This window comes from Phymastichus coffea, unplaced genomic scaffold (assembly GCF_024137745.1).
Source record: "Phymastichus coffea isolate CEN01 unplaced genomic scaffold, Cenicafe_Pcof_1.1 PCOF00018, whole genome shotgun sequence".
NCBI lineage: Eukaryota > Metazoa > Arthropoda > Insecta > Hymenoptera > Eulophidae > Phymastichus > Phymastichus coffea.
This window is the reverse complement of record NW_026706829.1, coordinates 3,329,205-3,354,502: the sequence shown is the minus strand read 5'-3', so window position 1 is coordinate 3,354,502 and position 25,298 is coordinate 3,329,205. Positions and strand designations below refer to the sequence as shown.

At 34.4% G+C, this 25,298-nt stretch overlaps 2 protein-coding genes across 2 annotated transcripts; both read left to right on the top strand.

Moving 5' to 3' along the window:
• Window positions 1–3,632: 3,632 nt before the first annotated feature.
• On the top strand, window positions 3,633–4,910 carry LOC131675285 (uncharacterized). The gene has a single exon (XM_058954213.1). The coding sequence runs from the start codon at window positions 3,633–3,635 to the stop codon at window positions 4,908–4,910; it is 1,278 nt and encodes a 425-aa protein (XP_058810196.1).
• A 517-nt stretch (window positions 4,911–5,427) lies between these two features.
• LOC131675284 (ATP-dependent DNA helicase PIF1-like) lies at window positions 5,428–13,260 on the top strand. The gene is made up of 4 exons (XM_058954212.1): window positions 5,428–5,649; window positions 5,698–7,613; window positions 12,874–12,911; window positions 13,163–13,260. Exons 1-4 carry the CDS (start codon window positions 5,428–5,430, stop codon window positions 13,258–13,260), a joined length of 2,274 nt encoding a protein of 757 aa, XP_058810195.1.
• Window positions 13,261–25,298: the final 12,038 nt, after the last annotated feature.

Sequence of the window (25,298 nt, the reverse complement as noted above, 5' to 3'; positions counted from 1 at the left end):
CACAGGAGTGTATGAACGTCAGAAAATTTCCCAAGCGCAGGGCTCCAGAATGAGGTTGTTTTCTTTTTCTTTTATAAGAAACAATAGCTTATATGCTATTTTCTTTTAATCAAAATAAGTATTGAGAATATTTTTACTTTTCATTTTTTTTATAATGCATTTACGTTCAAATTCGCTTCTTTTCTAATTTTCTACTATTTCTTAATACAATTACAACTAATTTTTTTGGTACGACTTTATATCTATTTAACGTTCAGTGCTCATTATCCTCATTGACTAAATGCAAGCTCCATTTTTTACTGCATTATATACATAAGTCTGATTGATTGAGTTTCCTTGAAAAAAAGATGATAAGTAAAGTGAGATAGGAGTCATATACACGCTCATGAATATATTCTTTAAAAAACTCGCGAATTTATAGTACAAAAAATTGAAATAACGTTTTGTTAATGTTAACATTATCAAGTATTTCCTTTGTCATAGTTTAAAATGTAACAATTAAAATAACTTTTTATAACAGTTTATATATGTAACGATTAAATAATACAAATTACGCGTTTGTAGTAGGAGTAAAAAAATTTTTATGACGTTTTTACATCGATTTTCGTACAAAACTTATCAGTCAATGACTGAAGTTTATACACAACTTTAATTTAACAAAATGCAAGCTCAAGTTCTCTTTAAGTAATACAGTACTGAAAAAACTGACTGAATAGCTTTTAGAATAGTGTTAACGCGGTCGAGTATGACCTTAGTCATTATTCATAATGAAAAAAGATATATAACGTTTCGTATATATTAATGCATATAAAGATAATCTCTCATCTCTCACACTATTTATTAGCTATTTTCGTACCCTACTTATCAGTCACAGACTGGAGTTTGTACACGACTGATGTTTAAAAAAATGTAAACTCAAGTTCCTATTCGGAAGTGATAAAAATAAGCTTTAAGCGAATGTAAGATGAGTGAGCATGTTGAGATACAATGAATGTTAACGCGATCGAGTATGGCCTTAGTCAATATTTATAATGAAAAATAAAAAAATAAATAACGTTCCGTATGTCTTTATGCATGTAAAAATAGAATATAAGAGCTTCAAATTTGTTTATTGTGCGTACATCGGTCGAACTGTTTGTGTAAGAAGTATATCGCATTTTTTGTATAAGAAGTAAAGTAAATAATGCTATAAGCATAATATTTTAGTTGTAATAACCGATACTTTGAAATAAAAACACATTTGTAAGTTCGTTTTAATAAAATAAATAATTTATTATGCCTGTAAGAAAATTGTCAAATTACCTAGAGAATAAAATGTTTCATTGGATTCAACTTTTGTATTCAAGACTCAAGTAATGTGTTAATTGATACTTATCAATAATTAAACTGTAATTTGCCAGGAATGTGATTAAAACATTTTTTTTCTCCGGTAATCATCAATGTGATGAAAATAACATTTGTAATGAACGTGATTCTAATAAAACTTTTCCTATCCCTCATGTGTCTTAAAAATAAAATTGTTTTAATATCAAAACATTTTCCTATATTTTCTTTTACAGAATTCATTTTTGAGAAGGTAAGTAATTAGTATTATTTTATTCTACAAAATTTAGGGCAAACTAGGGAGTGAACTAACGTTTAATATTGCTACTAATTATTATTGCAAATGTTATTAATCGTTATTGCAAATATATTTTCAATAAAAAGATATACTCTATAAATTACATTGATTGAACGTTTAAAAAATGTTATATGGATTATCCGAAAGCACTAAATTTATATTTTTTGATATGTACATTCTTCAACTGTGCAGTTTTGCTTAAAATATAAATAGTACTTTACTCTGTACTTGGCGATATTGGGTCTCCAATCGAAACGGTCATAAGACAATACGCGAACTCGGGCATGCGCATATGGTCATTGAAATCTATAGCAACCGTAATGTCCATGGTAATGGAACGGTCGTCACAGAAACCACGTTTTTTTTTAAAGCAGTAGTTGCTGTGCACTGTTGTGTAATCTTTGCATATAAGCATAATAAAATTATCGACATAGCTTTCAATTCATTCTTCTTCTGCAAAGCTGCATATTGCTGTTTTTAACAGCAGTAAAATATTACCTTAGGTAAGTTAATATAATACATTATTGGAAACAAAAATATTTAGAAGTTCTAACCTTATTCATGCAGAGATATGATTTGATATTTTTGCTACTTGAAAATATACTAATATTGGTAGCATTTATAATAACATAATAAGGCATTTTTAGTTTAACATTTTAGCATGCCATGTTATATTGATGAACAGTTGAAGCAATTCCAATGTAATGACATTTCATTTGATAGAAAGTATCAGTGATCGCTTTAAAATTGTTAAAAACAATTACTCAATTACTTACTTATTCTTGGAATAATTTGACTATTTTATTACTATTTCTTACATCCATCTCATAAATATTTTGATTACATGATTGTTTAGACTATAAATTGTGTATTGATAGCGAAAAATATGGCAATGTCTTGAAATTATTTAAAAAATCTCAGATGGATAAATGTTAGCCTAACGATCACTATAATAAGCTTTTCTACTTATATCCATCTTTTGTTATTGAGAAGAGATGTTTCATTTATTGATGAATATATTTCTTTCATTTCAGGTTCCTCAAGAGAAATTGATGCACTTTTATAGGCACATTCAATTTGATCTGTTACGGTATAACGACATGCATAAGATTAGCCACAAAAATACATCTAATTTAGTTTTCTTTTCATATATTACTGGACAGAAATAAAGTCATATATCGCTCATAGTGATTTGATTGGAATGTTTAATTTATGAAAATAAAAAATAGCTTATAAATTGTTAACTTACATCATATATAGTTGTCGTTATTATTATTCATAAGTGCTTTCTATTTTATTGTTTTTATTCACACCTGCTTACTTAACAAAAAAATTAATTTCTTAAGAAAGAGATGCTTGAAAGAAATTGCAATATTCAAATATTGCTTTCTAGATAGACTTTTGAACACAATAGAAAATTTATGTAAGAATAACCAGAAGAAAGTATACTGACTGTTTGAAAGAAATTTTGAAAAACAAAGATTAAGAAAAAAACGAAACTGGATAATGAAATAAAGAAACAAAGAACACAGAAAAACGAAAATTGATTGAAAAAATAAAAAAGATAACGAACTTCAAGTAAAACAAAACCAAATTTGATAGTAGAATATGCACTAAGCCAAAAAAGTACATTTGTACTTGGCTTGTATTTGTACTATATCATTCTACTTTTCGGAACAGATTTTAACTGTTTTTTATTTTATACGAGAGAGACATTGAATATACTATTATTTTAATAACATCGAATACCTTATTATTTATACTTTGATTATTAAACAGTAAAATATTTATTTACCATTATTATCGTATTTTACTTTGTACATTTAAATTCATTTTTTTTTTTTATAATGGGGAGAACAAAAAAAAACGCACTCCAGAGGAAGAAGAAGTGTATCAAGCTCAAAGACGTTTGAGAAATGCTGAATGTCAGAGAATTAGGCGTCAAGTTGTGCGTAATCTTATAAATGATGAACGTAGAAATTCTACAATTGCACAAGATTATTTAGGAAAAATGAATGTTTTATGTAAGCATTGTAAAGCAAAACATTTTGAATCGGAAAAAGTTGATAAAAAAGGCTTATCTTTCAATGATTGTTGTTCCCATGGAGCAGTAGTTCTAGATGCTGCCCCTGACTTTCCTCAAGAATTATCATCTTTGTTTGATGGAACTCATGCAAATTCAAATGATTTTTTTGATAACATTCGTTATTATAATAATTCGCTTTCGTTTGCTTCTTTTAATGCCAATTTAGTTAACTTTCAACAGCGCCGTCCAGGGCCATATTGTTTCAAAATTCATGGGCAGATATATTATCAAATCAATACAGCACTATATCCCTGCCTGAATGAAAGTCCTGCTTATGGACAGCTCTTTTTTGTTGATCAAGAAGAGGCTCTTCATGTACGATTATCACAAAACCCGCATCTTAGACAAGAAACACTTACGACGTTAGACAGAATAATAAGAGAGAACAATATATTTGCACAGTCATACGCAATGATGAAACAAGAAATAAATGAGCAGAGATCTCGAATGAATGTCGAAGAGAAACTTGAATTGCAATTATTATTTACCTTGAAACCAGGAAATGATAGACGACGATTTAATTTTCAAAGAACAAACGAGGTTGCTACTATTTTTTCAACGACTGCTGATGGTGAAATTCCAGAGTCGTATGTCACTATTAGAAACAAAAATAGAAAGGTATTGCAATATGTTAGTACTATGGATCCTAACGTGGAGCCATGGATATATCCTTTGTTTTATCCTTATGGTTCACGAGGATGGCATAGAAATTTAGAACGTATCAAGGTAAATGATAATGATTCAAGTAGACGAGTAACGCGAATGGCCTATACTAAATATAAAATGGCTATAAGGCAGGATGAATTTAATTCCATTTTACTAGGTCGTCGATTGTTTCAACAATGGGTTGTAGATTCATATGTTAAAATCGAAAAAGATAGAATTCAATGGTGTAAAGATCATCAAAGAGAGTTAAAAGCAGATACATACCAAGGATTACATGATTATTTGCAAAATTCTGCAAATGACATTAATGGTGAAGTAGGGAAAACAGTTATTTTACCATCGACTTTTTTGGGTTCACCACGTCACATGCAACAAAGTTATCAAGATGCCATGTCTTTAGTTGGTAAAACTGGGAAACCGGATATTTTTCTTACGATGACTTGCAACCCAAGGTGGAAAGAGATTCAAGAAAACCTTTTACCAGGCCAACAGGCATGTGATCGACCAGATATTGTTGCTCGTGTATTTCATTTATAAAAAAATCGATTACTCGACGTTGTTATAAAAAAAAATGTTTTTGGAGAAGTAGAATTGTACGTATATGTTATAGAATTTCAAAAACGTGGGCTACCTCATATGCATTTATTAATTACCTTAAAATATGCTCATAAAATAACCACACCTGATTTGGTTAACAAATTTATATCCGCTGAATTACCTGATAAAGATATTGATCCTGATTTATTGAATATCGTTGTAAAAAATATGACGCATGGACCTTGCGGTGATTGGTGTATGGTAAATAACAAATGTTCAAAAAAATTCCCAAAAGAATTTCAAAATGAAACAATTATGGATGAAACTGGATATCCTCATTATCAAAGAAGAGATGATGGTGTTTCACATGAACAACCTAATGGCCATATTATTGATAATCGATGGGTTGTACCACATTGCCGTAACTTATTAAAAATGTTTGATTGTCATATGAATGTGGAAATTGTTTCAAGTGTTCGAGCTGTAAAATATTTATATAAATACATTTATAAAGGACATGGCAGCTACTGTCGTTATTGGGACCGAAAATACATCTAAAGATGTTATCAACCATGATGAAGTTTCTAATTTCATAGAAACTCGGTATGTTGGACCTGTTGAAGCATGCTATCGAATTTTGAGTAAAAGTCTACAAGACAAAAGTCATACTATAGAGCGATTACCAGTTCATTTACAAAATCAACAGTGTGTTATCATTTCTACTGATGCAAACAATTCTGTAAACAATCTCAATGAAGTAAATAGTTAACTGCTTGATTATTTCAAGTTGAATATTGAAAATGAAAATGCACGGCAATATCTGTACAGTGATATTCCAAGGTTTTTTACGTATAAAAAAGAAAAAACAAATGGCATCAAAGTAACCAAATGGGTAGCACGTAAATCGCATTTCAACTGTTTTGGAAGGATGTTTTCGATCAGTCCTACACGAATCGAGTTATTCCACTTGCGATTACTACTATTGCATGCACGAGGAGCTACAAGCTTCGATTCATTAAAAACAGTTAACGGCATATTACAACCTTCATTCATAGCAGCATGTCTTGAATTGGGATTAATAGAAGATGACCAAGAGTGGGCTAAAGCTCTACAAGAAGCAACATTATGGATGATGCCACGAAGACTTAGACAATTATTTGTTCGCATTTTAATACATTGTCAACCAATTCATCCAGAAAAATTATGGGATGATTTTAAAGATGCATTATCCGAAGATTTTTCAAGGACAAACAATACTGATATAAGTCATCAAATGGCATACGCTGACATAAGTAATATGTTAAATCATGAAGGTAAAAGTTTGTCTGATTTTCCTGCTATGAATCAAACAGTAATTACTCATTTATTAGTTGAAAGTAGCGATCAGTTATCACAAACACATTTGGCAGATATCGGAGAACAACAATATAATTTATTGAATGAACAACAAAAAGAAATTGTTGATGTTATTTTGGATTTAGCAACTGCTACTAATGATAAGGTGAATAATAATAATTGTTTATATATTGATGGCCCAGGAGGCTCGGGGAAAACTTTTATCTATACAACTATTTATAATTTATTATGTTCAAAAAATATTAAAGTTACTTCAATGGCTTTTACAGGGATTGCTGCAATTTTGCTTCCAAAAGGAAAAACAGTGCATAAAACATTTGGCCTTCCAGTTCCTATGTATAGCGATTCATCTTCAAGCATTACGGCGCAATCTAAAGAAGGTCTTTTGTTAAAAGAAACAAGAGTTTTCATTTGGGATGAAGCTCCAATGGCTCCAAGATATGCACTGGAAATAGTTAACAGAACGCTTAAAGATGTTATGAACAATGATTTACCTTTCGGTGGTAAAGTTATGGTTTTAGGTGGTGATTTTCGACAGCTTTTACCAATTAGACTTCATGGAACAAGAAGTGAAACATTGAATCTTTCAATAAAATACAGTGAATTATGGAGGCACTTCATCAAATATAATCTTACAACGAATATGAGAGTTTTACCTCACGAAGTTGATTTTGTAAAATTTTTAATATTAGTTGGCGATGGAACATTAAATGACCAACACGATAATTTGACGTTGCCTGATCATTGCATTCTCGATATCAATAATGATGTTGTTCAGACTGTATTTGGTAAACTAATCTTAGAAAAGAAATTTGATAACATGAGTAAATGTGCTATTCTAGCTGCAAGAAATGCTGATGTCGATGAGATAAATAAATTAACTACTAATTTGCTAGATATCAGCACGGAACACATTTACACAGCAATCGACAGTACTGATGGATGTGATAATGGAGAATTTGATGAAGTACTTTTACCTGAATATTTAAATTCCTTAAACCCTTCCAGTTTACCTCCATATGAATTACGATTAAGAAAAAATTGTATCGTTATGCTTATTAGAAATATTAGTATTCATGAAGGTTTATGTAATGGTACACGTTTACGGATATTAGATTTTTCACATCATTTGTTGAAATGTCAAGTTTTAACAGGAGATAAATCTAATGATATAATATTTTTAAATCGCATCTCATTGTTTTGTACTAACGAGTATCCATTTTCTTTTAAAAGACGTCAATTTCCTGTTAAATTAGCATTTGCAATGACGATTAATAAAGCTCAAGGGCAAACATTTGATAATATTGCAATTGATTTACGTAGAGACGTTTTCAATCATGGACAATTGTATGTAGCAATGTCTAGGGTACGATCATGGGATACCATTAAAATTTTTCTTGGAAGCCATCGACAAAATAGTTTCAAGGTTAAAAATTATGTTTACAAAGAGCTTTACTCATAAAAAACATATTCGACTGTTAAAAATTTGTTGTATATAACATCATATAATTATTTAATAACTTTCCTAATAAAAACTATAATTACAATGTTTATTCTACAACAATATGTTATGTCATGTTACTCCAAGGAAAATCGTATGAACGTTGCAGAGGTAAAATAGGTACCGGTACACATTTGGTAACATATTATAATGATGAAAGGCATATAGGCAATCCCCCTCCCGCGCCTCTTTTCAAAGGGTAACGTAGGCTGAGTTTTTTTACATACATCATAAGTGAACGTTCAGTTTAAGGTGTAATCCGAACCACCAATTATGTTACAAATTATATCACGTAACAACGACAGCTTGAGGCGCGCGTAGCGCGCTGCGTGACTCTAGTATGTATAAACATATAAGATTGATTTGTAGATCCTGTGAAACATGCATGAAAAATAAGTCAAGAATAGGTTGTTTTAAAGCACCATTATCGCATCTTGGTCCGGCAAAGAAACCTTTAGAAATAGTGTCTATAGATACAAAAGGAGGTTTTAAAAGCAAGAACAGTACAAAAAAATACTTACACTTGGCTGTTGATCATTTTACAAGATTAGCATATATAATAACCTCAAAGACTCAAATTGCGAAGGATTTCATAAACTTAACTAAAAAGATAGAAAAAAATGGACAAATTAAAATAATTTTAACAGATCAATATCCAGGCATAAATTCAGCTCAATTAAAAAAATATTTAAATGAACGGAAGATAACAATGGTATTTACAGCCGTGGATTGCGAATTTTCAAATGGATTAAACGAAAGGACAAATCAAACTTTGGTAAACAGAATAAGATGCAAAATCTATGAAAATAAAAATAAATCATGGCCTACAATAGCAGAAGAATGTGTAAAAGATTATAATAATACGATTCATAGCTCAACTGGATTTGCTCCTAATTATCTATTAACAGGAGTAAACAATTCATATTTACCAGATGAAATAAATAATAATAATCTGAAAAATTTGGAGGAAAATAGAAAACTAGCTTATATTAAATCAAAAGAAATACACAATAAAAATGAAGAATATTATAATAAAAATGTAAAACAAATAGAATATAAAGTAGGTGACTTAGTTTATGTACAAAATGTTAACAAATTAAATAGGAATAAAATGGACCCAATCAGAATTGGTCCATTTAAAATAAAAAAATATCTCAAAAACAATGTATCTGTTAGACAGTGGATTTAAAAGAATAATATCAAATATTTTTCATTCTAGTAAATTTGTTCCTTATTTCGAAGGGGGGTGTTCTCGGTCTTAGTGAGGGGGATGTAAGCTTGTGTATAGTACCAAGCTTGGCTTAGACTCTTGTAGCTATAGTTAGTCGGTAGTAAGTAGTTAGTTGAGAATAAGACTCCGAGCAGAGAGCATCGTTAATTTTGACGTTTGTATACAGACGTATAAAAGGCGTGTTATCGGCTATTGTATAGATTCAGGTTAGTTATTAAGATATCACTTTTATTTAACAATTATTAATAGTTTGGACTAATGTGTAAATATTGTAAATACAGTTATAAACTTCATCTTACAAGAGTTGATTATTGCCTTACCTCTTAGCACAATTTTAGTTTTTCAAAAATTGATGCTTACATATATATATAAGAAACAAAAAAAATTTTACATTAAAATACAAAAAATATTAAATTAAAAGAGAAAAAAAGTATACAAACATTTTTTTTAAATAATAGGAACTTCATTAAAACCAAACAAGAACAAATTTACGCAAAATAAGCATGAACGCGTTTAGTAATAGTTTGACGACATATTGGACAATCGTCAATTCTTGATGCACATTCCAGTGATATGTCCACAAGGTAAAAATAGTACTGCGACCCTAGCATCCAAACATATCTTACATCTGGTAATTTCAAGTTGACGCAAAATATTGCCTACTATTTTTAGTATATCTCGCTGCGATTTTTCAACCCTTTCGAGAATTTCATTCATTTTTTCATTTTGTTTATCGATACTCTTCTTATAACCGCGTACAAATTCTTCGCAAATAGATACCATACCAACAGTTGCATTTGCTATGGTTTTCGAAGCACATTTCTCCGTCAAATGTAAATCGGAAAAAAGCTTTGTAACAAGACTCTCTATCGATAACGATAACGCAGGCTCGTCTGTACTCGAAGGTGGGCTAGTTGTTGCGAACTCTGTTGCTGTCCGATACTCGAGCTTATACGGTCCACAAACATCTTTACTTTTTCTTCGAGGAGGTACCGGTACGGGGCTCGATCCGATCGGCACATTGACGCAACTTCTGTTACGAATGAAAAGGCAGCCGCCATCCCAGCATTTATGTTCCGTCATAGGGCCATTATCTTCTTCCCAACAGACAGACTTCCATACCACATTCAAAACAGCGCACTTGATCGATCTGCCCCGTATAATAAAAGCCGGCCGCAGCAAGATCTGCTGGTCGTACGTGTGCGCATGTCCATTGAGACGTGAAGCTATCCAGCCTCGCTTGCTCAAATCTGCACAAATAAAAAATATTGAAAAAATATATAAAGTATATTCTATAAACAATAAAACAAATAATTATCTATAGTCAATCTTGTTGGAGCTCATTGTAGAATGTTCGTATAACCTTTTTTCTTTCACACTTTACACTAGTTCACTCTGGATGCGAATGCGACTGCTGATGAGATGCAGCTCATTTTTAGAGCGGACAATTGAGATTTCCCCCTCCATCCTCCATTAAAAAAATTCCATACATGCCATGCGTGTTATACATTCTATTCATTCCATACATTCCATACAAAATTCATTTAATTTTTATGAGTTATACATACACGTGCGCGCGCGTGCGTGTATGCGTATATAAAGCATACAAGTTGTGGGGAATTGACTCAACGGTCTATGCGAGTGACGTCATTTAAAACTGTCGCATATACGCACTGATTTTTAGACATTTTTTTTGTTGTTTTTTAATAACGATATTTCAATTATTTTAATTAAGAAGAAATGACCTGTCCTTTCTGTTGATTTAATTGTTGACAATTTACATATAAATAATTAACTGTCTACATTTAATACTCTATAAGAAAAAATTAGTAACATTATTGACGAATTTTTTTCTCGTAATAATCTTTCGGTAATAGACATACAGGAGAATCGAACCTAGCCTCCTTTGCATCTATACGACAGTGCTCTACCATCTGAGTCATTGTCGCTTTCTCTAAAGATAGTGCATACTAACTGTATATTACTTCATGATTTAGGAAAAATTATCATTTTTTAGTATTATTTTGTACACTGAATTAAACGAACTATTTTAATTTTGTATATATTTTTTAACTAATTAAAAAATACTTATCTTATACTTACCTATTCGTCTCGCTGATAATGGAGGGGTAAGAATAAAGAAAAACACAAGGTTGAATTTATTTGTAACTTTAAATTGTTATTGTTTTTTTGTTGAAACGTTTGTTTTTTAGTACTTACCTTTGCGGCTACGATATATTTACACATACGTTTGAAAAGCACTTAAAAGTGCTGATTTTTTAAAAAAATTATATAAGTTTTTTATTGAACAAATAGTTGGTCTATGTTGTATTTAACCATACGTTTGAATAGCACTGAAAAGTGCTGATTTATAAAAAAATAATATAAGTTTTTTTATTGAAAATTTAGCACTGAAAAGTGCTGTTTTTAATTTATCTGATCTGATGATGATATTAATTAACTGACGGGATTGTATAGCTTCGTCAACTTGAAAAAAGTGGCCCAGAAAAGAGCCGATCGTTCGTTCACTGTAACTTGTCACTACCAACGGCTTGCCACCACCTACTCTTCGTCCATTGCGTAAGAAAAAGAGCGTACGCACTATCGCGATCCTGTATTAATACACATTGGCGTCTTTTCTCCGCACTAATCACATTTTCTTTACCTACTCCCACCACTAATTATGATCGTCTTATGCGCGCGACAAAATCAGTGCTGTCGCGTAGTCTCGCACCCTCTACTCCCAAATCTTCAACCAATGACCAAAGCGCGGCAAGTGTTTCCAAAAATGAATAACATTCGAACGCCTCGCAACGTTACGTCATAGTGATTGTTTTGGTTGGAAAGTCAACTTTGGTGAAGGAAGATGCAGCGCGAATATAATAGTGAAGTGAGAGATCGAGTTCTGCAGCAATTGTTTGCGCCAGACGATAGGCCGTGGCAAGATGCATTGGATCAAGCTATGGAAGCATTTGGCGAGCACGGCGATCTTTCCGAAGATAATGTCTTCAGAGTGAATGAAGCAGCGGTGGACGAAGTCGTCGAGCAGCCGCGAATACCTTCGCCGAGGAGAAATGACGACGACGACATCCACGAAGCGGTAACAATTCGGATGCCACTGACACCTCCATCTACAATAATATTGTAAATACCTATTTTTTTCATTCTCTTTTACTCTCTCTCTCTCTCTCTCATTCTGTTTTTTTATAATATAAAGAACAAAATCATTTAAATGTAAATAGATATGTTCTTATTATTATAAAATTTTATATATAATTAATACTATTATACTAATAACACAATTATATTTAAATTTTATTAATTTATCAATATAATGGTATTAGTTATACATAAATTTTTTATAATAATAATAAGAGCATATATGTTCTTTACATTAAAAAAGAGGTTCTGTTCTTTTTTTCAATGAATAAGGAATGTGAGAGTATGATTAAGCAATTAAAAATTTATATATCTAATAATATTGTATTATTCGTTATATAATATGTACATGTGTATATGAGAGAGAGAGAGTATTTCCAATTTCAAATTTAATGTCCCTTTCTCTCGCGTAGTTAAAATTTCTTGTTTTGTTTTTGGATCGCATTCTTTTTTTTACGATGTCTGGTTTCCGTCGTCGTAGTTGTTATCGGCATAGTACACTGTTACTCTCAGTTTTATTATACAGGGAATTTCAGTACAAATACATGTGTTTTCTATTACAGCAGGCATCGGTCGCCACTTGAGTTACTGCCACCGTCTCCATGCTCGCGATTGTTTCCAACGGTGAAAGTGTACGTTGAATATTGTTATATTTATAGATATTGTTATATTTATGAATTGATTTTTTTCAAATAAAGAATCTTTTTCTTTTGCAGGTCTGATAACGATGACGACCACGTAGATGGTCTGTCAGGTAATTGTCTCGTGTCGACCACCACCACCACCATCATCACGACACGTGACACACGTCGACCTGGTGACGCCTCGAGCAGTACCCGTGATCGACATCACAACGCCACAACAGCCGCTCTTGGTGAACTTAGTTTCACCAGAGATACAAGAGACGCCCTGCCGCCGACGAGAACAGGTATGATTTTTTTTTCTCTTTTCTTTTTTTCTAATCAGCGGTAGTATGTTCTAGGTTTTTTCCATTTTTTGTTGCAGGTCGACGATCGCGACGACGACAACCACAACAACAACATCAACAACAACAACAACACCATGCCAGTGTTATGTCACGACTACGTAGCCGTGACGTGTAGTTTTAGAATATGTTTGATCATTTATTAGAAATTATTATAGTGACAGGAACTTACCTGGGTTATTATTTCGAGTTAAATTGGCTGCTTAGCTCTATCTCGATGAAGTATATGTGAGGTCGGTCGGTAATGATGCACGAACACTCGATTCAAGTAATTATTTATTTATTCAAAGACAGAAATGATTTCTCCAAAAAATAACAATAGGTAAATTGTACGTTATTCGGCCGTCGCGCGTCGCGAATCCGCTGCCGAAAAGTCGAGTCTCTGTTTTTATATTGACTCTTCAGCCCGTATTAATGTGTTGAGTAATCAAAAAATCAAAATGTCGGGCGCCCCAAATTTTCGGACTACTTATCTTTTAATTTCGCTCAGTTTGTATTTCGTAAAAATGCCGTTCGTCGTTTATACATTATTTCGTTTTCAATCGATTGCTGATGAAATCAAAATGAAGAAATATTTACGTCTCAGGACGTAACACCAGTATGCAAGGGCTGGGAGTGCGTACACTGCGCCGCTGGTCGCTGCAGTCGGCAGCCGCAGTGGGTGGAATCACCACCGCAGCGCGGCAACAGGCGGCATGTCGATCAGAATGGGCCGGTCAAACACGTGGTGCGCAGATTATTTATATCGAGGTCGTGCAGTCCCGAAAGTTCCCCCGCTGTGCGCCAACCTTCTCGATCGCCGTCGCCAGCTCGCTTGAGTGGGCCCGCGGAATCACCCACAACGGCGCTCATGCAGAATCTTGACATCACGGGGAAAAAAAGCGCCTGTGCATCATGGACGAAACGGTCAACCGCACCCCACGCTATAAAGTTGCCAAATTTTTCCCCGCTGATCACGATAACGACGACGACGACAACGACGACGACAACGACGACGACGACGATAACGATGATGATGGCGATGATGATGACGATAACTAAGCGTCAGTTTTTTTATAAATTTTTGTACATTTTTTGTATTTTTTTTGTACATTTTTTATATTTTGTTTTTTTTTTATATAATAAATAATTATTAATAATAATATGCTTTTTTTTATTTCAGCGATCAGACACACACACACGCACGCACGCGCGCACACATTGAACATCAAAAAAAATTATTATTATTCGTTATACGAGTAATACTCGTATACCAATTATAATAAATATTTATGTATAATATTTATTATAATTAGTATATTTATTAAAATTTATTATCATTTGTATGTATTAGCGCTTGGGCCCTCCCCAGCAGCAGCCGCCGGCGCCGCCGCCGCCCCCCCCATATATCAATCGTGTAGCTAGTATGCACAATACGGTATTGCCCGTAGTAACAGTGGCTGTAGCTCTAGCGGTAGGGCATCAGCCTGCGGATCCGGAGGACGCGCGTTCGATCCCCCGATCCGTCTGTTTCTTTTCCGATAAATTCAAAAATTTAACACACACGCGCACACACACATACACACACACACACACACAATAAAAAATCAAAACGCGTAACACAGAACGCGCGCGCGCGCGCATCGAGAATACATCAGATCACGAGGAGAGAGAAGGAGAAGGAGGGACGGGGAAGAACACATCAGCACGCAGTGCATAGGAATCAAATCAGTAGGCTAGGAGAGGGGGAAGTGCAGAGAAGGCGCGTCAGAGCACATCAGCATAGTATAGGAGGAGGGGAGCGAGTAGAACGCACGCACAGCACAGCAGGGGGAGGGGAGAGAACGCACACCACATCAGATTAACTTAGTAGAGGAGGAGAAAGTGCGTAGAATGAACCGGTATAACTCAGTAGGAGGAGGGGGGAGGTGAGTCGATAACGCATGGGCCGATCAGTAAGGGGGGGAGGAGGTGAGGTGAACATGCACACACCTCAACTCACACGCTTCAACTCAGTGAGCTGATACCCCTCTGAGTTGAGGCCTCTCTAGTTTACCTACTATAATATAATAATTATTAATTTCACTATTGTCAATGTTAAAGAATTAAATTGTTATTCATTTTATAAATGTTAAATATTTCTAGAGTAAAATAATTAATAATTTAGCTTACTTCAAGTCAAAACAGTGTCTCATACTTACATTTATATCTTGGTATTATATCAATGTCTTGGTTTCACTATAATAAAGGAAAAAATGTATACTTTATTTATTAATGAAACAATTAAAGTTGATTTATTAAAACTAGAAATTTTATTCAATTTTGGTAGAGTAACTATTTCAATTATTTGTTTACGTGATACATAAATTCTTACTATTAAATTTTATTAAGATATAAAAAAATCGTATGCGTTTCAATTTAAATATTAGATAATTGAACTCTTACTATAGATTTTCTTAATGTAGTAGTAAATTAATAAATGAAAAATAACTCGTATTTTCTGTCATATTTGAGGGTCGCTTGAAAAGTCCGTGCAAAGTCAGAGAGATGGCGCTACTAGTGCGTATCAAGGTCATTTTCAGTTAGTGGCATATCTTGGAAGAGTACACACCAAGTTTCAGCCAGATCAGCCAATTACTTTGCGTTTTACATTCGTATCAATCAAAGAAATCGAGTGGTTGTCAAAAAATGGACGAAAAAGAATTTCGTGTATTGATTAAACATTACTTTTTCAAAGGCAAAACGCCTCAGGAGATTAAACAGAAGCTTGATAAACATTATGGTGATTGTGCACCTTCGATTAGAATGGTTTATAGGTGGTTTCAAAATTTTCGGAGTGGACATATGAGCACAAAAGACGCTGAACGTTCTGGACGCCCTGTTGAGGTTACCACTTCAGAAATCATTGATAAAATCCATGATATGGTGATGGCTGACAGAAGAGTGAAGGTGCGTGAGATTGCTAGTACTGTAGGCATCTCGAGCAAATGGGTCCATAATATTTTGCACCAACATTTGGACATGAAAAAGCTATCCGCTAGATGGGTGCCGCGATTGCTCACGATTGACCAAAAACGAGATCGTGTGAAGTGTTGCAAGAATGGTTTGCAGCTGTTCCAGCAAAATCCGCAAGACTTTAAGCGTCGTTTCATCACTGTAGATGAAACATGGATACACCACTACACTCCTGAGACCAAAGAACAGTCTAAACAATGGGTTACCAAGGGGGAATCTGCTTCGAAAAAGGCGAAGACAATTCCTTCGGCCGGAAAGGTTATAGCGACTGTCTTTTGGGATTCGCAAGGAATAATCTTCATCGACTATCTGGAAAAGGGTAAAACCATTACAGGCGAATATTATTCATCGTTATTGGATCGTTTGGAAACCGAGTTGCTAGAGAAACGTCCACGATTGGCCCACAAAAAAGTCCTCTTCCACCACGACAATGCGCCAGCTCACGCCTCAGCAATTGTGGCCGCAAAACTGATGGAGATAAGGTTCCAACTCGTTTCACATCCCCCCTATTCTCCAAACTTGGCTCCGTCGGACTACTATTTGTTGCCTAATATGATAAAATGGCTGGCGGAGGAAAGATTTTATTCAAACGAGGAGGTGATTGCAGAAACGAATGCCTATTTTACAGACTTGGACAAATCCTATTATTTGGAAGGGATTAACAAACTAGAGCAGCGTTGGATGAAGTGTATAAGCCTAAAAGGAGACTATGTTGAAAAATAAAAAAGATTTATTAAAAAATCAAGCAGTTTTTATTTTTGTACGGACTTTTCAAACGACTCTCGTATAGTAGAATAAACAAGATGAACGAATTCTTGTTTTTGTGATATAAATTTATTAACTAATTATATCAAAGGGTCAGAACTATTTTAAATAGCATACATTGAATATGTTACATTAGACATATTAAAAAATAAAAATTTTATGACAATCCTACTTTCATACGCGTAGTGAATAAGAGCAGAAGGCCGTTGCTTTCGTGCATGTCCCACCTAAAAGCGACAGGTTTTGGTGCACCCACGTGGACTCAGAAGTAGCAGTGACAGCGATTTTAAATAAAAGTCTTTATACGACAACCAACAACAACATAATAATATAAAATGACCATCCCAATACCGGTTTTGCTACGCTCGACAATAACTCCTGCCTTCGCAAAAAATGGATCGGTGGCAAGGATGTTATCCGATTCGCCTATCCTATCTTGATAACTAACGTAAAACTAATGAAAACAAAACGACGCCTGTACAAATAGCATCAGTAATTGCGGCCAATTACGTAGCTGGCAGATCTGCCACGCTACCTTCGACATATTGACGCCGGTAGCGTGCGATAGAGGCAGAGAGATTAGATTAGATTAGTTCGTTTATTGCGTCAGTGAGGTGGAACCCCGTCTGGCAGTTTAGAAAGTGTACAAATCAAACAATAACAAAAATTAAAAATGATAAAAGAAGAGATGCAAGAAAAAATCGCAATACATTTAACTATTTAAAGAACATGAATTAGGTGAAAATGCGTGAGTTGTATGTACGGTGAGCAGCGAATTTACAATAGCATTAACAGTAAGAAGACTAACAATATGTACGTGAAATGAATATAGAATAAAATATGTAAAATATAGTAAAATAAAAATATATAAAGAACAATATAATTGGAATAAAACAACAAAACTAACAATAATAAAAGATGAAAAATAATATAAATAATAAAAATAATAAGAACAATAAAAATAATAAAAGTAGTAAAAATAATAAAAATAGTAAAAGTAATGAAAGCGCGATGGCACCTATTTCACAGAAAAAAAGTGTGAAACGAGGAAAGGTATAAAAGTGGAGCGACGTGTATTTGGCTAAAAAACAACCATATTTAATTAGATATTTTATGAACCAAAGGTCGATAGAGGGGTATTTGTGGGAGGATAAATGACAGTGAAGGTGGACCTGCGTGTCGTCGGCATAAAGCATGTAATTAATGAAGGAGAGAACAGAAGGCAGATCCGAGATATAAATTGCAAATAGCAATGGTCCCACAATACTACCCTGCGGTACTCCAGTAGCAATCCTGAGCCAGTCCAATACCTTCCCGTCCTCCCTCATAACAGCCTGAAACCTGCCAGTCAGGTAGCTAAAGAACCATCTCAAGACAGTATCAGACAGGCATAGGTCCCTGAGCTTGACCATCAAACGACCATGGGGGATAACGTCAAAAGCCTTGAAAAAATCCAACAGGATGAGAGTTGTAATCTTACGCTCCTCCTTTTATGCGTCTGACCCTGAAGGGCAGTCTCGGTCGGGTTGGGACGAGAACGAGTGGTAGTTCATTTTCTGGTGGCTGCTATGCGACCCCTAGCAAATCCTCGAAACCCACTACAAACTTGAGTCTCTTCACTTCGTCGGCGACACGATTGACTTTGGTCAGGATGGAAGTCTGGGTAGCTCTAATCTCGTTTCGAAACTCGGTGAATTCATTATTCACGAAACCGGAAAAGCATGCTGGTGGTTTGTCACCCGTGGTAGGAGCCATGCTATCGAGCAAGTGGATTTGGTCCGCACTGGGGGAAGAAACAGAGGGAAGGACAACCGATCGGTTAGATTAGAGAAATTACTCCGGGATTCTACCTTCAACGTCTTCGACGGGAAAAGCTCGTAAGGTGATGCTTATCTCTTTCAGTCTGAGGTTTCGACGAAAGACAAAATGCCAGCTGAAGCAGAGTCGATTTGAGTGAAAGGAGGGGATTGTAAAAACATGCCACCGGATTGACGAGAGTTGGCCAAGACCACAGACTCAATAGAACAGGTACGGCAAATAAAGGTCGCAAGGTTAGGTCTTAAGGTTATATCGCAACAGTACTGGTGGAAAGATCTATCACAGGCCTCGCACTGCAAGATATTGACACCCCGATAACTCAGTACTTCACCACACTCGGCGCATAAAGACAAGACCATTTGATAAAAGTGAGAAGTTTAGAATTTAAAAACAAATTAAGACAAAAAAAAGAAATTCATAGATTGTGTCAGAAAGTTTCCCATCTCTGCTCCCCGGGTCTCAAAACTTCACAAGAAACTGTAATAAACGAGGTAATTTGAAAGGACATATTGATACGAGAAATTGAAAAGTTTGAATTTCGCATGAAAATTTGAGTCACTGACCAGTCATAAACGGGAGCTGTGAAAAGTCAGGATTTAAAAGATTTGAAAATTGGCGCCTCAGTGGCACCAACTCAGTTAGTTAAGGATCAAAAAATTGGCGTGAGATTCGGGAGTAAAGTGATGCCATTTACAAGAGGCGGTAAAGGGATTCGCAAGTTAGCCTAGAAATGACTAAAACGCAAAAATAAACAAGTAGCTTATACGCAAAAATGAAATAAGAAAAATGATTGATGAAGCGAACGCAGAAAATTACATTACAAATTAAGTGAATGGTAGAAAAAGAAACGTGATTTGACACAGTCGATCGAATAAAATTAAAAATAAAATTAAAATTGTCTAGCGTGTAGATAGCGCTAGATAAAAATACAAAAAATTCAACTAAATAAAACAAAACAAGAAAAAGTAAAATACAAATAAAATTAAAATAAAATTAAAATAGCAATCGCGATGACTAAGCGCAAGAACAGATTAAGTTAAAAGATGTGATACGGCGAAGAAATAACACCGGCAGTGAGGAGTCTCTCCGAGTAGATTAAAATATGTGGATTAACGGTAAAAATTGTTGATACAGGTACTTAGCAGCAAAAATTTTGGAAGTGTTGTAATCGGTAAGGTGTATAGTGTGTAGAGTGTAGTGGTCCTGGTATGGAGGCTGTGTTGTTGTTTGCGTTGTTTGCAAAGATGTGTAGATCAAAACTCGTTAAAGTAGGAGATTTGATGAAGGTCATGTTGTAACCAAGCAAGGGGTTAATTCATCCACTGGCTAAAAAAATTGATTAAAAGCCAAGAATTTTTAGCAGAAAGCTCAGTGGCCAGCTGGACGAACTCGTCAGCAAGAATATCCCGCTCGAGGAAGTGGCAAAAGTAGGAAAATGTTTATAAAAGAAGAGAGTCTTAAGAACTAGTGTGTCGCTACTCACCGAGAGAGAGAGAGAAATAGGGAGAGAGAGAGAGAAAGAGGGAGAGAGAGAGAGAAAGAGAGAGAGAGAGAGAGAGAGAGAGAGAAATACGGCACCGATCTCGTCCACCGATGCCTTTGCTCAATTGTTGTCTCTGTCACTGTTGCTGCTGGTCTGGTGGCTGTCGTTGATGTCGTTGTTCCTATCATTGTTGTTGTTGTTGTCGCTGCTAACATCTAGCTGCTGATGCGCACCTCGCTAACGGTTACTACTGCCTCACTGTTCACGGTAATGGCATCTCATGTACGCTCCCACATCACCTCGCTAGAAACATACGCACATTGGTACCAAATAAAACCACAAAGCCGGAGGTTTGGCGTGACTCAGCCAATAATCTAGATCATTCCACATAGTGGACGCGTCTTAAACCAATACTGTCGTTGATGAGGGCGCGGGGAAACTTTTTCCAGAAAAACGATTGAGAATGGCATGCGTGACGGCCCTTGATGAATCTCAGTAATAACTGTATAAAAATCGGCGCAAGGGTGCAACATCTAACTCGTGATCTCTTTCTTTTTTCTGACTCTTACTCTCTGTCTTTTTCTTCTGTCTGTCTATCTATCTGTCTTTCTCTCTCTCATGGCTGTTCCTTCTTCTACAGTCTGCGCAATCCTCTGCCGCTCATCCTCATGCCGTACCTCAACAAAGAAAACCAAGCATAAGTATGTATTTTATGTACACACACTCATAGTTCGGCATGGTGCGCGGACCTTGGCCAGGGCCAGACGGCAGGACGACGGTTATACTGTGATTCTTCGTCGCAGCCTTCCCGAAGCCACCAATCATTTCTATAGGAGCAGGAGCTGTTTCCCCCTCTCACCGTACGGACGCGCCTCGGCTAGGATATTTTACTTGACTGCACTTATCGGTGCTCACATCAAGAGTGTAGACGGCATCTCGCCGGCTACGAGTGGGCTAACTGACAGAAAAGATAACAAAATAAATGAAAATAAAATATAATAAAATAAAATAAACAAAAGAAAACGTAAATAACTCAAACTTAAAAAAAATAACACCCGAAAAAACGAAACTAAAAAAAAATCTAATAAAAACACAATCCGGCGAAAACTCGCTCACCTCTGGGGCGAAACTCAGACGATCTTCCAAGGATAGCCGAGCAAAGTATACTAGGGTTGGGTTATGAGCCTGAGAGAGAGCGGCGATGCCTCTGACGGACTTGGTGATGCCACAGATGATAAAGCCAACGAAAAAACTTTTCGTTAGGGCTCACTTCAACGAGTCGAACGCTTTCTGTTATTTGAAATCCCAGTGCTATGCTTTGTTCTTGTGCAGTAGCTTCGTCAGAGATATCTTCAGATGCGACTCGTGCTCGATGAACCTGAAGGACCACCCACACATCTCCAGGAAGCGACTCAGCTGTTTGTTGTTCCGCGGAATTGGAAAATCTAAAACGAGGTTCACGTGGTCGAGATCTGACCGTAGCCGGTTTTTGTCAAGAAGGTATCCCAAAAACGTAACACTTGAACAACCAAACTCACTCTTCTCGATGTTGATCTTCAAGCCAACTAAGCCAACTTGGACGCCCTGACAAATCTGCGATGTTACAGCAATCTAGGCATCGGTCCAATACTCGTTCGTTGCTGCACCAGCCTTGCACCTGTATATTTTTTAACGGTAAATGTTCAATTTCAATTTGTCATTTACAGATGCAATAGTTAGTTTCTTCTTTCTCTAAAAAGACATTGTTTTGGTAGGTCCTATCATATCAACATGAATTAACATTAATAATCTGGTAGCTCTAGTTTTCACTTTAGAATAAGTAGTAAATTTTGCGAGATTAGACATAATCCAGATTTTTAAATTTGTTATTTCCTAATTAAACATTTAATTTATCAAATTGTTATCTTATTTTTGTAATACTTGCAGTTAGTTTCAGAAGAAATATGCTAATCTACTGTGTCAAATCATACCTTTATCTAATTTTTCTATTTATTATTTCTATGGTTCGAACCAATGTAATGCACCACCAACTCCAAAATTGATCACTTACACTCTCTTTTACTACGATATTGTAGTTTTACTAATTTCGTATTTTAAATTGAACTCTAATATGTAAGTGCCAAGTTGTCTGTGCAAATTGACATCCAACCTCAGAATTTTCTTTCAAACTAATATTCTAATTGTAAATAGAAGAGTCTAGCTTACTAAGCACGATCATGCTACTTTTACAAATAATTACATTAAATTAATAACATTATCTCCAACTTCTATGGCAATTGGGTCTTTGATAACTTCCTAATAAGTATTTAGAAATCATTTCCTTATTCTCATATAAATTTCTAAAGTTACATTATCTGAGTAATTGCTTAAGCCCAGGGTAGAACAATCGGCTAAGTGACAATTATTTTTCACATACAACATAAATAGGCAATACATTAGTTAAATTTATTGATTTACTTAATCTATCTAGTTTATTTGTATACAGTTTACCTTTAAAGACTATTTCGATATCATCTTATTTACTTCTATTTGCGCCTATTGAAAAAAGTTACAAACACTTCAAGGCTTCGCAAAATGAAACTCTTAACTACTAAATGCTCCGTTACACCTATATATACTATAAAGAAAACGTAACTATATAATTACGTTGATATGATTTTCTGATATTATCCGAAGTATTACTTGTAGTTTTACCTTTTCAACCGACTTATGTAGCTCTTACACCATCTTCTCAACCTATATTCCTATCGTGTACGATTTGAAAGTTGGTAATTATTAATGTTTCTCATACCCCTAAGGTCGCCTCTACTTTTATCTCTTCTATTGTTGTTCAACCCTAATCTATGTTCGTTGTTGTAATAGGAATATTTTCGGCCAATATGATAGAGCACGCATCTGTATGGGTAGCAGAAGTACAGTTTATACGATGTGAGAAAACAAGATGCAGCAAAGTGTTAATTCTTTTGTTGCATTTATCACATTTGTTGTTCAGAGTGGTTAATAAAGCATGTTTTGGTATTTATATTTGTAACAGTAGCTTCTAACTATAGAATATATTCACTCAATGCTTCGAAAAGATTTCTAAAATTATTTAATTGTTGTTCTAGCATATTTGCGTCTATAACTCGATGAATACAGAAATTTCAGTTTTCTTAGAGTAATATTATCACATGACATATTTTGTATTCTTCTATCACTGAATCATATTTATTGAGAGTCTGAGATATACTATCAATTTCAGTCATTCCAGTGTTATACAATTTACTTCTGACATTGGCATCTGTCACGTTAACTTTTAATTTTTCAAATTTCATTATCATAATCATTTTCAAGAAAGTTGTATTTACATTTTTATATTTGCAATTGTAGTCGTAATTGTAGTTGCATTTATGATATAGGAGTCAATCACATTTGAGCTGGAAAATACTTCTATTTAATGTTTCGTCTTTAATCTAAAAATATGACTTCTAACTCGTAGATCTCCTCTCTGAGTAATTAATTTATCTACCAACATTCAAAAATTCTAAATATATTAACTTATAATAATTAAAATTTAAATAGCAAACCTTATTTTATTGCGTGATGCAACTAAAAGAAAAAAACACACGAGTGGATTTCGCAGATACCCACTGACTCATCTAGAACTTTCTCAATTTTTTAATGACTTACTCGATTAATTATATTTCTTGGCTCAGTAGAAGCGTGCCTAGTTCCATAACCTATAAGATATTCAACGGAATAATGACATACATATACACACACTTATATAAAGATACAGTTTTATTAAAAAGCAGAGCGAACGGGTGCGTTTGGCAAGGGCGCTGGCCCTGTCGAGTGAATATGCGCTCGGCATAACAATGACGCTCAATGTGATGACGTGGTTCTCATACAGTCGCACTCCATACACACATATGCATGTGCTTACAAGAGGCTATATTCCAAAACATACCCCCCAAAAAAAATGAACTTATATTTACAGAAACTGATAGACTAATATTCTGAATCGTGAAGAACAACTTCCTTGATAAAAATTTTTCCACGATTACAAATTTTATTCCTTTTCTTTTTAATAAGAAAAGTATATTTCACACTCTCCTGTGATTGCATATTTACAGCGGCTAGCTCGCTTGATCGCTGAAATCATTATTCGATCTAGTGTTTCAAATTCAAAATTCCATTTAATAAACAGAAAAAAATAAAAGAGTTTTAGAAGCTTATAAAACAAAATAAAAAACATTCTGTCCTTCAAATACATCACGTTTCACTAATATTTCAAATTATCTTTATTTATAACTTAATTTTTTGTAATGCATTTGCTTATTAAAAATTTAAGAAATTTTTTTCGAATTTTGACATGTTTGAGAAAATACTAATAATAACCTTATTAGAAAGAATATTATAACAAAATAATTTTAGGAATTTTTTTGTATATTCTGAATATTTCTGTATTTGCTGATACATGCTTAGCTTCAAAAATGATTACTGACATTCTCTTACCATAACTTCATAAGGCTCAAACAATAACTAGAACTTTTCTTTGTTTACATTTTCGGATTTGTTATGTTTTTCGAATGCCCAATTTATGAGCCTAACATCGAGGATATGGATGATTTTCAAAAATATGTAGAAAATGTTTACCTAAAAGTATCGAACGGTGCTCTTAAATATAGCACGATAATTATTATACCGCTAGAAACTTGCAAGTCGTAACATAACGTAAATTACACAAACATTCTCATAGGCGCAAGAATCATTCCCGATCTAATAGTACTCGTACAGAGTGTAGAGGCGATCAATGCCGAGTGTGGCAGATACGCCTACAACAATACTACTTGGGCTTCAACATCACAGAGTAGAAAATAGTGTAACTAGAACAAAGCTTCTATTGTTTCGACTACGAGAAATGGCACAAAGATAACCAGTTTAACGTTGACGGGCGAATCATTCCAAGAAATATCAAAAATTATACTTTTATACTTTTTTATTTTATTTTCTATTACATCAACGTTATTTAGCTGTATATGAGTCTTAATTAAAATTTCGTTGCTTTATGATGCATGGAAACAATAATTTTATTTGTTTCATTCTATAACGGC